Below are 15,862 nucleotides of genomic sequence, written 5' to 3'. Positions count from 1 at the left end.
TTTTTTATAAAAAGAATACCTTTTCTGACCATCGCCAAAAAACGACAAATAACAGAAACCGCCAATTTTGGCAGTAAAATGGCGGTTGGCGGCGCTAATTAATATTTTTATCTAAGAAAACCAAATTTTATGACGAACTATTATTTTTTATAACTAAGTTTTGTTGTCCCTCATTTTTATATTATTTGTCAAAATTTATTCAGAAGGTACCATGTGATCAATCATATACAGGGTGGGGCAAATAAGACCGGACAAACTTTAAACGGCCATAGCGCCAAAACTACTTGACCAATCAGGACGTTTGACCACACTATAAAAAGCTTAGGTAATGACCTTTTAGCAAAAAAAATCTTTGGACGTAGATGGACGTGTACAACGAGCTAGCTGCGTATATTTTCAACAAGGCAGATTCCAAATGCGCCGGTGGTTTAATCTGGATTCTCGACTAGGGCCCACTTAATATGACCTCAGCCCATCTGTAGGTGAGGTAGAGTTATGCAAATTGCTGGGGATACTGTTAGATACATAAGTAAGACACTAGAAAAGAATAGAGCTCTCTATCTGAAATTGCTTGGCGGTAGTACTCCAGCAAAGTGAATCGGGGCAGATTTTGAGATGTAAAAAACATCAAAAACCGTGAAAATTTCTCGGTTCTTGACTTTCGGGACCCATATTGAACTTTAAAACTCATTTTAGACTATAGGTTGCGCTGACAACCCTAGCTTAAACTTCATGCCATTTCTAAAAAGGTAAAGAACGTCTCCTGTGGCCTCCCAGCAGCCCGATCTTAATTCAATGGACTTTTTGGCCTAGGGCTACTTTAAAGCATGCACCAATAGACGTGCCCATACCACAAAGACATCCCTCATTGCCACTATCAAGGAGAAATACGCCAGCTTGGACAGGTACATTTTGATCTGGACCTGCCGGCGGTTAAGGAGGCGGGTAGAGGCGGTAATTAAGGCTGGCGGCGATAATATTGAATAATCTAATAGTCATATACCTATTTTGCTTGCCAGTTTTTAAAATTCAATAAAATCTTTAAAATTGACGATTTTATGTTCATTTGTTTAGAAGTTAGAATTTGTCCGGTCTTATTTGCCCCACCCTGTATATATTTATTCATACTTTTCTACACTTTTTGTGTGTCAAATCAGATTGATTCCTAGATTTTCAAGTTCTTGGGAAGGTGGTGTTACCCTCCCCCAAATTAGTTATAAACCTTCCCAGGACCTAAGAGAAGCTACCCTGTTATGGGGAACCATATCAGTTCTGCAGTTAGTGAGATCCTTCAGTACAGAGAGACATAAAAACAGACATCCTGTTATCCCCCCAAAATAAAATATCCTTCCCCCCCCCCCCTGCCTAATAAACACATTGGACGTCCTTGAAGGGGAGAATGGTAATATTACTACAATTATTTTTTACACTATATCAATATTAAATATTTTACAAAAGTTTATATAAAGACAACCATAGACACAATTTTTCTCACTATCACTGATTATAAACTTTTTTTTTTTAGATACTATAAAAATAGGTCCTTCACTTATTGTATCCACCTTTCAACTAAAATCAGAAGACATTTCTTAAGTCATTTTATGCATACTAGCACATAAGAATCGCCGGCAACTTCGTTTTCTGTCCATGGTCCAGAATCTTTCTGTCAACAGTTAAATTTTGAAAATACATCTTGCATTTGAAAAGGAAAATAAGAAAGATAATATGTAATAGGATGGAAAAGATCATCTTGATGTTTTTAATAATTAGATTTGTATATTTTGATTTTGTTTTTAACCCTTTTAGACAAATTGATAATATTTCTAGGATCATGGAAAGAAAACAAAGTCATTACTACATTAGGACAGAAGTCACCTTCCTAGGAAGGACATAAGTAGCCTTCCTTATGTGAGAATTTGTTAGATGAAGGGCATAACATGCCTCTCTTAACAAAGATTTTGCAAGATTGAGGACATAAGTAGCCTCCCTTCACCTCACAAAACCTAGCTTTTTGATCCTTCACATAGCAAAATCTTGCATAAAATTGGTTTTTGGTCCATCACATAGCAAAATATTGGAAAACTTAGCTTTTCTGTCCTTCACATAGCTAATTCTTGCAAAACATAGCAAATTCTTACAAAACATAGCAAATTCTTGCAAAACATAGCAAATTCTTACAAAACATAGCAAATTCTTACAAAACATAGCAAATTCTTACAAAACATAGCAATATCTTACAAAACATAGCAAATTCTTTCAAAACATAGCAAATTCTTAGAAAACTTAGCTTTTCTGTCCTTCACATAGCAAATTCTTGCAAAACGTATCAAATTCTTGCAAAACATAGCAAATTCTGGCAAAACATAGCAAATTCTAGCAAAATATAGCAAATTCTTGCAAAACATAGCTAATTCTTACAAAACATAGCAAATTCTTGCAAAACATAGCAAATTCTTACAAAACATAGCAAATTCTTGCAAAACATAGCAAATTCTTACAAAACATAGCTAATTCTTACAAAACATAGCAAATTCCTGCAAAACATAGCAAATTCTTATAAAACATAGCAAATTCTTGCAAAACATAGCAAATTCTTACAAAACATAGCAAATTCTTAGAAAACTTAGCTTTTATGTCCTTCACATAGCTTATTCTTGCAAAACATAGCAAACTCTTACAAAACATAGCAAATTCTTACAAAACATAGCAAATTCTTACAAAACATAGCAAATTCTTACAAAACATAGCAAATTCTTACAAAACATAGCAAATTCTTACAAAACATAGCAAATTCTTACAAAACATAGCAATATCTTGCAAAATATAGCAAATTCTTGCAATACGGGTCCCAAACTCAAAAACGAAGTTTCAGCGCGATCCGACCACCAATTCTTGAGATACAGTGACCTGGTGTCCTTGGTTTGAATCCTTAGTAAATTAGTAAGTCCAAAAATATTTTAACACTTAGTCAAATTTTTAAAGAAAAAATACCCAGGTGACACCAAGCATACCTACTGAGATGACACAAGGTCGAAAATATTCTAAGTGTCAAAAAATTTTTGGACTTAGCCAAATTTACTAAGGATTCAAACCATTTCCCAAATCTTACTGTTGGTACCAAGGACACCAGGTCACCGTATCTCGTGAACCGGTGGTCAGAATTTGCTATGTTTTGCAAGAATTTGCTATGTTTTGTAAGAATTTGCTTTGTTTTGCAAGAATTTGCTATGTTTTGTAAGAATTTGCTATGTTTTGCAAGAATTTGCTATATTTTTGCAAGAATTTGCTATGTTTTGCAAGAATTTGCTATGTTTTGCAAGAATTTGCTATGTTTTGCCAGAATTTGCTATGTTTTGCAAGAATTTGCTACATTTTGCAAGAATTTGGTATGTGAAGGACAGAAAAGCTAAGTTTTCCAAGAATTTGCTATGTTTTGCAAGAATTTGCTATGTTTTGCAAGAATTTGTTATGTTTTGTAAGAATTTGCTATGTTTTGCAAGAAATTGCTATGTTTTGTAAGAATTTGCTATATTTTGCAAGAATTTGCTAGGTGAAGGACAGAAAAGCTAAGTTTTCCAATAATATGCAATGTTTTGCAAGAATTTGCTAGGTTTTGCAAGAATTTGCTATGTTTTGCAAGAATTTGCTATGTGTTGCTAAAATTTGCTATGTTTTGCTATGTGAAGGACAGAAAAGCTATGTTTTGTGAGGTTTTGCTATGTGAAGGACAGAAAAGCTAAGATGAAGGGCATAAGCAGCCTTCCTAATGTAAGAATTTGTCAGACAAAGGACATAAGTCACCTCCCTTAAGTTAGATTTTGTTAGATGAAGGACATAAGTAGCCTTCCTTAGATCAATCAGATCAATTTCCAGTGACTTCTGTCCTAATTAGGAATGACTTTGTTTTCTTTCCTATTTCTAAATGTTAATTTATTTAATTGCCTGCGTCTGGCATCTGACTAAAATAAAAATCTATTACATTAGTTTCAACAATTAACTGTGTTGCCCCTTTCCGGACCTTAATCAGCCAATTTTTTTATGAAGTTTTTTATTGTGATCATAAACAGATAAAAATATTAATTAGCGCCGCCAACCGCCATTTTACTGCTAAAATTGGCGGTTTCCGTTATTTGTTGTTTTTGGCGATGGTCAGAAAAGGTATTTTTTTGTTATAAAAAATAATAGTTCGTCGTAAAATTTAAGTAGGGGTACAGAAGTTTAACTGCCTGATTTTGCCGGTTTTGGTGCTGGAAGCGCCAATTTTTTTTTAACTGAGAATAATATCTTAATAAATTGTAACTATAAACAGATAAAAATATTATTTAGCCCCGCCAACCGCCATTTTACCGCCAAAATTGGTGGTTTCCGTTATTTGTCGTTTTTCAGCGATGGTCAGAAAAGGTATTTGTTTGTTATAAAAAATAATAGTTTGTCATATAATTTGGTTTTCTTAGCTTGTAAATTGGCTGCTCTACAGCAGTTTTAATATTTAGCGGCTGGCCTCTAAAAAGCGGATAAGGAGCGGTCTGACCGCTATGACTAGAAAAGTAATTTTCACTAAAAATACACATAACCACCAGAAAAAAGTTTTACGTCTCTATCTGTAACAGGAGCCGAGATAGAGGGGGGGTCTGTTAGGGGGTTAAGTAGGGGTACAGAAGTTTAACTGCCTGTTTTTGCCGGTTTTGGTGCTGGAAGCGCCAAATTTTTTTTAACTGAGAATAATATCTTAATAAGTTGTAACTATAAACAGTGAAAAAAGGGACAAAAAAAGATACTTTTTAGGCCTTTTCAAAAGGCAGTTTTGAAATCCCGTTATTTCATTAAAAAATTTAAAATGCATAGAGAATGGCTTGGAAGGTGAATTTAGGTGTTCTGCATATTTCAACTTAAACACATAAGGCCTAAGATATGATATCCCAAAAATCTTTTGTCAAAGTCTACTCTACACCTAGCGCCGGCGATTTCATTTTTCACAGGTATAAAATGCATGATTTTAGAAAACTGACTGGCGCTAGGTGTAGAGTAGACTTTGACAAAAGATTTTTTGGATATAATATCTTTGGCCTTATGTGTTTAAATTGAAATATGCAGAAGAGCTTAAAACCTGCACATTACTGAGATATTGTTAAAACCGCAGTGCTACCGTTATCTGTTAATATTTTACATGCCTGGCGCTAGGTCGCCAGTAGAGATAAAGAGCTGAAATTTTGTACATGTATTTCTAGGCCCCTAAAGTAACTTTTTAGGTTAGCAGAAGAATGAAATTCGAGAAAGGGTATTTTCATGAAAAGATCTAATGATGGTATTTGATGTGGTCAATTAAATCAAAGAACATTTTCCGACATTCAGCAGGCTATAAAAGAACATATTCAAAATGTCAAAATTCCACCGATTCTGTATGGTGACAAATTGTACATTTTTAGTTCTTGATACATACTTTTGGCCTCAAATGACTTGTATGAGAGCTAGGAAGCTGGGTAAGGTGTCTATGGACACAGGACTTTATGCTAAAGATAAAAATCTAAACAATCCCTGTGCTAAAATCAATTTTATTACATGATTTTTCGGCTAAAGTAAAGTTCACTTAGAATAATACTTGATAGATTTTTGACATTTTTAATATTGAATATTTTTAACCACAACAAACACCATCATACATGTATATAAAGAGCACACTAACACAAAAATATTGTTACAACTTCATTAGAGTATGGACAAGACCATTTTAAATAACAGACATGTTTGGTACTGTAAATAGATAGCTCATTATTTACAAAAAAAAATTCTTCATGAGGTCTCAGATTTTGATAAAAACTTCCAGTCCTCTTCATTTGGTCATAAAACTAAGCGCTGGGTGATTTTTAACTTTTTAAATCTATTTAAAGTCTGATTTTTCGTGCATTTTCTCACTGTGGTGTTTTCACAATGAATAAAAGTCATTTTTTCGTAATTTTAAAGTTTAAAATTTTACATTAATTTTCAACTCACATACATGTTTATATATCAAGTTAATCCGGCACCATCCCAGTTGAGGAGTGAGATTCTACCCCATCTGAAAAAATAAAGTTAGGTTAGTTTAAGATTGAGTAGCCCTGCAGGGCTACTCAATATTACCTAACATAACCTAATTCCTCCCCTGAAGGGATTAGGAAATATTGAGTAGCCCTGCAGAGTTAGGGTCTCCTAACCTTGCAGGGCTACTCAATATTACCTAACCTAAATTAACCTAATTCCCCCTCCATCATAAAAAATTGCCCGAATATTCAATTTTTACCCACCATCATGAAAAAATACCCCCTATCAAATTTTTGTCCCCCATGTGCATAAATGGCTTTCTTATGTAAATCTGAGTTACCACAGTCAAGCAACTAGGCTTCTATCTCTTACGGTTCTCCAGATATAAGCACTTGAAACTAACCCCATCATGGAAAATGTACCCCATATAAAATTTTTGTCCCCCATGTGCATAAATGGCTTCCTTATGTAAATCTGAGTTACCACAGTCAAGCAACTAGGCCTCTATCTCTTACAGTTCTCCAGATATAAGCACTTGAAACTACCCCCATCATGAAAAAATGACCCCATATCAAATTTTTGTCCCTTATGTGCATAAATGGCTTCCTTATGTAAATCTGAGTTATCACAGACCCCATATAAAATTTTTGTCCCCCATGTGCATAAATGGCCTCCTTACGTAAATCTGAGTTACCACAGTCAAACAACTAGGCCTCTATCTCTTACGGTTCACCAGATATAAGCACTTGAACCTACCCCATCATGAAAAAAATACCCAATATCAAATTTTGACACCCCATTATGAAAAAAATACCCCATATCAAATTTTGACACCCCATGTGCATAAATGGCTTCCTTGTGTAAATCTGAGTTACCACAGTCAAGCAACTAGGCCTCTATCTCTTACGGTTCTCCAGATATAAGCACTTGAAGCTACCCCATCATGAAAAAATGACCCCATAGTAAATTTTTGACCTCCATGTGTGAGTTTTAACCCCTTGCTTCAATTTTAATATCATAGCATTGTTTGCTACCCCATCTGTGTTTTTCAATCACTAATCATGTTTAATGACATCCAGAAAAATGTATATTATGAAGTTCAATAATCTGCCACTAGATGTTCCTATTTCAAACAAACTATTGTTATTTTTCTTCAATGGAGCCAAATTTTTTTCTTAGAATATTAGATAAAGTAAAGCATTAGAATATGTTGGTGAAAGGCATAGCTTCACTACAGTGGAGCAAGGTAGCTTTATGCTAGCCTAATATAAATTCTTTTGCGCGAGGCTCACCTCGCAAACCCCTCTAGACTCTTCCTTCCCCCCTACCCAGATTTTAGTTCCCCTTCTGCCAAGTTGATGAGCAATTTCATAGACAGGATTAATGAAAGTTGAGGAAAAGACTTGGTGAGGAAAGTATTAGAGTTTAGGGCAACAATCATTCAAGTTTTCCATTATTTACTAAGTATATTTGCGATTACTTTTATTTAGTGAAATCTTCCAATTTTTAACATTTACAAAAGGGCCTGCTTTATTGCATCAAGATCCATGACAGATCTATATAGGAAATAAACGTCTATAAACGAGCTTGAATCTTCCAAACGTATGTCGTTCAAAACTCATAGTGCTTCAATGATCACTATTAAACTCTCATTGCCCAGAACGATAATACCCATTGTTCTACTTTATGCATCATAAATGCATTTTTTATATTCATTTTGCTATTTAAATAACATTGAAGTATTTGATTTGTATTCATAAAACAGAAAACTTAAGTTAATAATATAGTAAACATAGGAAAACTTAGTTTTATAATGAATTGATTCGTGCGACACTCCCCGTAATGCGGTCAGATATTAAACCAATCATTTTAACCCTTTCAGGACGAAAATTTTAAATGAAAAATATTAGAATTTTAATCTTTAAAAAATATATAAAAATGAAGCAAAACGTTAAATCGTGTATTGTTACATTGGGTGTAAATATAAAACAAATTACTGAATAAATAAGTTAACAGATATTCGAAGACGTTAAAGTTGTAACTTATTATTTTGTTGAGTATGAAGAGAGGGAGAGTGAGAGTGAGAAGCAAGAGAAAGAGAGAGAGAGCGAAAGAGAGAGATTGGGGGAAGGAGAGAAAGAGAATGGAAGGAGAAAGAGAGACAGAGCGAGAGAGACAGAGAGAGAGGGGGGAGAGAAAGAGAACGGGGGGAGAGAGAGAGAGAACGGGGAGAGGGAGAAAGAAAGAAGTAGAGAGAAACAGAGAGAGGAGGGGAGGTTATATCGCTCGATCATTTATTTCCTTGAGATTTAAATATTCATTTATGCTAAATTTTGTTTGATTAAATTAAATAACTCATTTAATTGAAGAAAAAGAGAATAAAATTTGTAAGTCAATGAGCGAGAGTAATTATTAATTATTAATTAAAAAGAGTAATTATCTCTGATAATTAATAAGATTAACAAGAATGACAAAATCCTTAAAAGAAATTTAGAGTAACTGCACTTAAGATGAAATATCTAGATTTACCAAAAATAGTAATATATCATTTAATAGCTTAAATACAAGATATTTTATTTGGACATACTAACGTCATGGTGATAGGGCAACTATGTAAAGCAATGGTAAAAAAAAAATTTTACTTTGACTTCATTGCAGGACATAACAGTTTCAAGAATTTTATTGTCGAGTTTGAATTCAATAGGACAATTCTAATATGCCTAAATAAACAATCAGAACTATCTGTTAGAGACGTACGGATGGACAGACAAACCCCCCCTGTAAAAAAGTTTTGCTTTTAACAAGAAATAGATCATTAACAACATTATACAACCCTTTTACCCCATTTCCTTCCCTCTTACTGGATGAATGAACTGACCAATAAATAAGGCCCATACTGGAAAGCTATGTAGGGAGTATTTACACAACTTTTCAGCCATTGAATAGCAAATGAGAAAATCACATTTTCCTCTAATCATAGCCAACAGACGAACGGAAGGACATTTTGAATTAAAGATAATCTTCGCTACTAAATGAAAATGAATTTTGCAAATGTGTCATTATAATCTTGATTAAAAATTTAAACCATCTAATTTTGATAGCAGCTGAGAAAACAAATATTTTAGCTATTAAAATATGAAATCTCGATCCAAGAGACTAATGGACCATGTGAATTATAGAGTAAGAAGGATAGTTTCAATTCCAGAATTTCTTTTGCTCAGGGAAGGAGGGAACATTTGACTGTAAATTACACTGTAAACCAAAGTTTAGTAACCACTTTGACTAAAAAACTTGATCTGTGTTTTGTCACTTCTAAACAAGAAGTGTCCAAACTTTTCAATCAACAGAAGGCTTACCTTTATTTATCATCATGGGGGATGTAAAATAAATATAGTACATTATCTCCTAAGATCCATGAGTTTAAAAATCATCAACAAGGATGATAATATATCCACATGTAGCAACGTTCCTAATTGTAAAAGTAAGAACACAAAAGCAAAAAGAAGGAAAAGGGGCATAACTGACAGAATGACGAACAATGATCAGTGCAGTGGTCATACAAATCTTCAAACAAAATATTAGCAGTCTTTGACATCAGAAAAAAAAGTTGTGTTTATGCAGTACTGATTGATCGACGGTTATGCGGGCAGAAGTGCATTGGTCTCAAAAAAATTCAATCTTCAATGTTAAATAGCAGAGGGGAAAATAAACATTTTCCCTACAGTTATTTTAATAATTTCAAAGCACTATATACAGAATAACGAAGAAGGTGAGAAATAAAACTTTTAACAAATAAATAAGGATGACAACATCCATAACTATAGAAGCTCTTGAATTAAAAAAATAAAAGGCAAAGCAAATGAATGCAAAAATGGTGCACAACAGACAGACATAGTAAGTAATGATGCTTAGTGGTATTTGAATATTTACACAACATTTAAAAAGATTATCATTGATAAAAGCTGAAAAAAAAATATTTTAGAGCATTAACGATAAATCGCCAGACAATGTTATTCATAGAGTAGAGGTGCATGGGTCAGCATAAAAACATAAAAAAGCCTTCTGTCTTATCCCTGAAAGATCAGGCCCTAAACGAATTCTTAATTACCGGATTTTATACTCTTATAATTGCATCACCATTATACCCTTTCCCTACAGATATTTAATGTTCTCAATAGCATTACAGACCAGCGAACAACGTGAGCTGTAGGCTAGTAGAGATATAACTTTGTTGCAAACTTATTATTTCATGAAGTATGTTGATTTGTTCTTTCTCTACATTTATTATCTCAACTTCAAAATTAGAATTTACCTCATCTTGTAATTGTTTATTATTTTCAATTGAGTTGGTGTTTCTTTTTACATCAGAGGTAAGTTCCATTATTTCGTTATCATGTCCTTCAACTATTGACTGCATTCCTGTAATTTGTTTAGAATTTTCTTCAATGAGATTTGAATTACTTGTGACTGCATTGAAAAGTTGAGCAATGTCCTCATCGATGATATTATTCAGGTGTTTATTTTCAGCTCTCAATGCACTCAACTCCTCCAGTACATCCTGAATAGTCATAAACTGAAATGGGTTGAACTCCAGAGTTGCCTTCAAAAGTTTTTCTGTTTCTCTGTTGAATGCAATTTGCTGGTTTTCATCATCAAGATTCCAGGCCTTTTTGGCATAACTATCAATGAAAACACCTGTAAGGTTCTTGGTAACCCCAAACATTTCTTGAAGACCTTGGTTGTAATTATCAAGTTTCCATTGTTCTGTTTTTCCTGTAAAATTTCGTTGCCGTACTGAAGCATCATCATATGCCCAATGTGTAAACTCCATGATGACATTGTCCCAAAATCCCTCACCAAATAATGCCACCATCTCTCTTATCATTTGCTGAAGATCTGTATCCAAGCGATCAACCTCACCATTAAAAGAAAGAAGAAATACATTAGTTGTATTGACAGTATTTTTTAGGAAACCAACCATTTGATCAATGAGTTCAGGATCATCATTGTCTGAACCACCAAAACTTGGAGTGTCTACAATAGTAACAGGAATCCTAGTGCCAAGAAAACTTCCCACACCATATGTAGTCTCTTTAGTACAAGAATCCACTCCATTACAAACCTCAAATAGACAGTCCTCACTGTCAGGTTCACATCCAAGCAGTACATTAGCTAAAGTAGACTTTCCATCTCCGACAGCACCAAGAACAACTATTCTAGGCTCTGGAAGATCATCTTTGATCAGAAAACATCTACTTCTGCTTAAGAGAAGCAGGATGATACATGCTCTTAATCCTATGTTTGTCATTTTCAGACTAGATAGTTGTGAACACTTTTTGTCTTTTATACAATCCTTATCTTATAAATTCATGTCTAAACAAATTAGAATAGCTTTACTTTCAAGTGGAAACTTCTTTTACCTATACAGATACTTTATTTTAAATTAACGAAAATAGGTATATGTTGTCATTTTGATTTATAAGGGGATAGGGGAACTTGGTAGAAACAAAGACACAGACAAAGTGCCTACATAGTACAGGCCCTGCATATATTACCCCTTTCCTTATTTTTGAAAAAAAATTATTTAGAAGTTGGAGTGGTTAGTCTTTTTCTATGCATAGCCCCTGCAGAGACCTTAATCCTGCGTGACTACACAATACCCAGCTTATACCAACAATGAAATTAATTTAGAAAAAAATCTTGAAACCTTTTCATGTTCCTCAGCTGGGGGGCAATACATTATAAAATTGACAACCCCTCCATTTGCCCCCTCCCCATTTATTATTTTAGTTATATATTGCTTGTTGATTATATCTTATTCCTGCTCAGTACCCGATGTAACTGAACCTAACTAGACCTAATTTTTTCAATTTGATTTTTAAAATAATGTTTTTCCTAAACTGAAATTAAAAATATTCAACAGAAATTTGTGAAGTTTATAACAACCACTGAACATTAGTCTTAATACTCACTTTGTTGATTTGTGCCTCGCTAATTATAAATATAAAAAAAATTAAAAAGCTTCATTTTATTTTATATAAATCTAACTACAAATAGTATGGATTTACAAACACTGCACTGGTACAGTACAACAATTAGAATTTATTTTATTTCACAGATTTTATTTCATGGCTCAAACTTTTTAAACTAAACGATGCAAAAAATCTTTGAAGGATTTAAGTTGAGGAAAAAAGTACTCATGAACAATAAATTAATCCTCCACCTATCTTTTGGCATTAAAGGACTAAATATAATTTACCCACGCCTTCTAAGTCATTAAGCTCGTGAATCCTTAGTCCTTTAAAATCTAGATTTTCAAGTTTGTCTTGAATTGAATTTCCATATGATGACGTGCTTTCACCTCATCCTCAATCTGGTTCATATCAGGTGGGTCAATAACTGAAAAAAATGTCTAACTTAAGAGCTATACAAATACAAGTTAATTTACTACCTAGAGCCTTTTTATCATTACATATATTCAAATTATCGAATATCTCAAAATTTGAATGTTAATTAAGGGATCTTAGAATCATTCTATAGATTATAAACCTAACTTGATAAAGCTTCTCTATTATTTATGTTTTATCCTTGTCTAATCTTACGTTCTGTTGCCCCTAGAGGTGTAGAGAGTGTTTCTCCCTACTTTATGTTTAGGTTTTAAAAACAGGAGATTATAGAAATTCTTCTGTTACAGGTTACTCTAATTTGTCGCACACTATAAAAACTTAAACTTACGAGTACACACACGATTGTAGTGGGATATGTAATTATGTGTGGGAATTGGTGTCCAAAAAATATCTTAAAACTACCGTATTACCAGAAGTTTATTTTTGATTTTTTTTAAGTTGATCCCAATTGGTTCAGCAATTACAGGGAGCTTAAGCTTTAGACAGACAAACATTGTTCTACTTTGTATTATAGATATCCTTATATATATTTCATCAATTACCAGTAGCTTTTCTAAAAAATGTGTGCATTTTCTCCAATTCAACTCCCTAAAATAAAATATATGATTAATTTACAATGAAAATTTTATAACAAAAGTCTGTTTATAAAAGTTTTCTGATAAATAATTTCCTTTCCAATTTCATTTAAAAAAGATTTATTAAATAATAAATTAATTACATTATATTTTAAAAAATTTTAGCTTATAACTAATCAACTGGTGAGTGTTGTATATTTCTATTTACTAGAGTTGGCTCGATATAACTATCTCCCAATTGGCTAGTTTTCTATATGCATATCTATTTCTCAATAAATCTATTTTCCTCACCCAGCATTACTATCTAAAAGAAAGTAAATGTTTAATAATTTAAATGATTTTAAAAAAGATTTTTTAAATCATATTTTTTTACATTACCATCGCCAAAGGGTTAATATGATTACAATTTTAGTTTAATATTTGAACACACAAAGTGTCGCCACTATCGAATTCTTTTAAAACAGAGTTTTCTTAAATTCATTATATTATAAATTTAAATTTTCTTTTTTATGATTAGAAATAAAATACTTCAGTATAATGTAAATAGCAACATGAAATGAAAAAAATGAATTTATTTTTAATAAAGTAAAATAATGGGTCTTATCGTTCTGGGCAATGAGAGTTAATTATGGATTATTGAAGCACTATGAGTTTCAAACATATATTCCTTGGAAAATTTGAGCTCGATTATAGACATTTATTTCCTATATAGATCTGACATGGATCTTGAAGCAATTAAGCAGGCCGTTTTGTACATGTTAAAAATTGGAAGATTTCATTAAATAAAAGTTATTGCAAATATACTTAGTAAATAACAAAAGCCACAATTTAAATTTTTAAATAATATACATTTTTCTTTTGCACACCCTTTACCTTAGTTTCCGGAACAATAAAATACAGAATGGGGCACAATAGAGTAAGAATGCATCCATACAGGAGGAATGTGCCAGAAAGGGTCATCCAGTTAACAAACAAAGGAAACAATTTGAGAATACCAAGTAACAGCAGGGTAATGAATGCTCGTGTTGAACTCTAAATAAAGAAACAGCGTAAAGTGCCTCAAAAAATGACGTCATGCAATAAAATGACCAATGATAGGCCAGAATACATTGTAATTGACTAATGGTAAAATTTATACTGGCCTATCACTGGTCATTTGATTGTATGACGTCTTTTTTGGCGGCAATTCACGATATCTTAATAAAAAAAATAGCTTTAAAAATAACTTGTTGTTTTAAGTTCTTGAAAAATTAAATATTGATTTTTAAAATTCAACAACTGTTATTTCAATTTAAAACAAATTGAATCACATATGTATATTAACAAAAATGAAATTATTTTCAGTTCCATAAATCCCTTCTCCCTGCTTTATGTAAATACTAGCGGCTACGCCCCTAGAGGCCTCTAGGGACACTTGAGGAGGAGAGAGTCAAATTTAATAACCCAATTTCTTATTTTAAATTTTTAAAGAAAAAGTAAAAAAAAAATTGGGGGGGGGGGCGAAAAAAATTTTCTTTGGGGGGGGTGCCCCCCCTTCTCTTTTTTAATTTTAGTTAAAAAATTTAAAAAATAAATTTTTTGGGGGGGGCGTTTTTTCATTTTTTTTGGGGGGGTTGTGGGTGTCCCACCCCCCCCCCAAAAAAAAAAATAGTTATAAACCTTCCCGGGACCTATGAGAAGCTACCCTGTTAAGGAGAACCCGATCGGTTCAGCGGTTAGCGAGATCCTTCGGTACAGACACACAGATACACAGACACACAGACATCCTGTTACTTTAGTATAAGGATTGGTGAAAATGTTAAATTTAATAGGTATTGTTAGTTTGTTTCTACCTTACAAATGACTCTGATATCTGCTGGAAATAACTCTCCACTGAAAATGAAAGGTAAATTCTGAACTCCAAGTTGAACTGTGGTCACAATGAAACAAGCAGATACAAGGGTAAGCCATCTGAAATTACAACCTATTAGGCTATTAACAATTTTATTCATTTAATAATCTATAGCCATTTTTCTTTACTATCAGCAGTCACCAAAATATGAACCAAGAAAGATAAAATAATTACCCATAAACATCTTCTGTGTGATGATCTTTTAGAAAGGAGAACAAAGAAAACAGCAAACAACCCAGAATACTGAAATATGGTAACAGTTTTATAAAATTGATGTAGATCATAATTAAACATTGTAAAAAATCACTCATTCTTGAATTGTTTTATATAGTTTATGACATTATACAAGGTGATAGTTAGTTATGCAAAATTAGGATTTTATTTTAAATGTTCTTTCATAGATTATCAAAATTAGAACCCCTTCTCCTTGCAAATTGAAAATAATCACCAATAAAGATATTTGAATAAATCCAATTTTTCATACTGTATTGAAAAGTCAACATTTTGTTGAAGTCAAAAACTTTTGAATTTTGTAATGAAGGTAAATTATTCTTTGTTAGTTATGAGAATATGAAAGAAACCTGCAAATGATTGAAATTTTGTACATGCTTCTTCTCTTGTGGTTCTTTAACTTTCTAGCACAGAAGACTGAGCCAGCAAACCGAAAAAATCCTTGAAAAAATATGATATTCTTTTTAAAAAAATAATCAAGAATTATATCACCAATAGAGGCAAAGCCATTGACATTATATCAGCAAAATATATTGTCAAACATAATAAAAATTAAAGATAGATAAAACGTAGAATTCAAAGAAAGAAAGGCAATTTAAAGGAAAGATGTTGAAAAATAAGCAGGTAGAAACAAATACATATACAGGGTGTGGCAGCCAAATTGTCGCCAACTTTAAAGCCAAATAGATCAAATATGAAAATATCGAAAATAAAATTCTACACACTGAATAACAGATTAG

General features: G+C 32.6%; 2 protein-coding genes across 3 annotated transcripts in view; one reads left to right on the top strand and one right to left on the bottom strand.

The window, feature by feature from the left end:
- RpL19 (ribosomal protein L19) overlaps window positions 1-15,862 on the top strand; it is a 249,838-nt gene that overhangs the window by 93,811 nt on the left and 140,165 nt on the right. The gene's annotated exons all lie outside the window — the stretch shown is intronic.
- On the bottom strand, window positions 12,085-15,556 carry LOC145306118 (solute carrier family 2, facilitated glucose transporter member 10-like). The gene is made up of 6 exons (XM_080148073.1): window positions 15,473-15,556; window positions 15,066-15,134; window positions 14,833-14,950; window positions 13,874-14,032; window positions 12,968-13,013; window positions 12,085-12,417 (listed from the first exon to the last, which is right to left on the bottom strand). Exons 1-6 carry the CDS (start codon window positions 15,496-15,498, stop codon window positions 12,326-12,328), a joined length of 510 nt encoding a protein of 169 aa, XP_080004199.1. The 5' UTR covers window positions 15,499-15,556; the 3' UTR covers window positions 12,085-12,325.

The sequence above is a fragment of the Acartia tonsa genome, chromosome 14 (genome assembly GCF_053477335.1).
Source record: "Acartia tonsa isolate MP-2025a chromosome 14, ASM5347733v1, whole genome shotgun sequence".
NCBI lineage: Eukaryota > Metazoa > Arthropoda > Copepoda > Calanoida > Acartiidae > Acartia > Acartia tonsa.
Note: the sequence above shows the minus strand (reverse complement) of the source record. Positions and strands in the feature narration are given on the sequence as shown.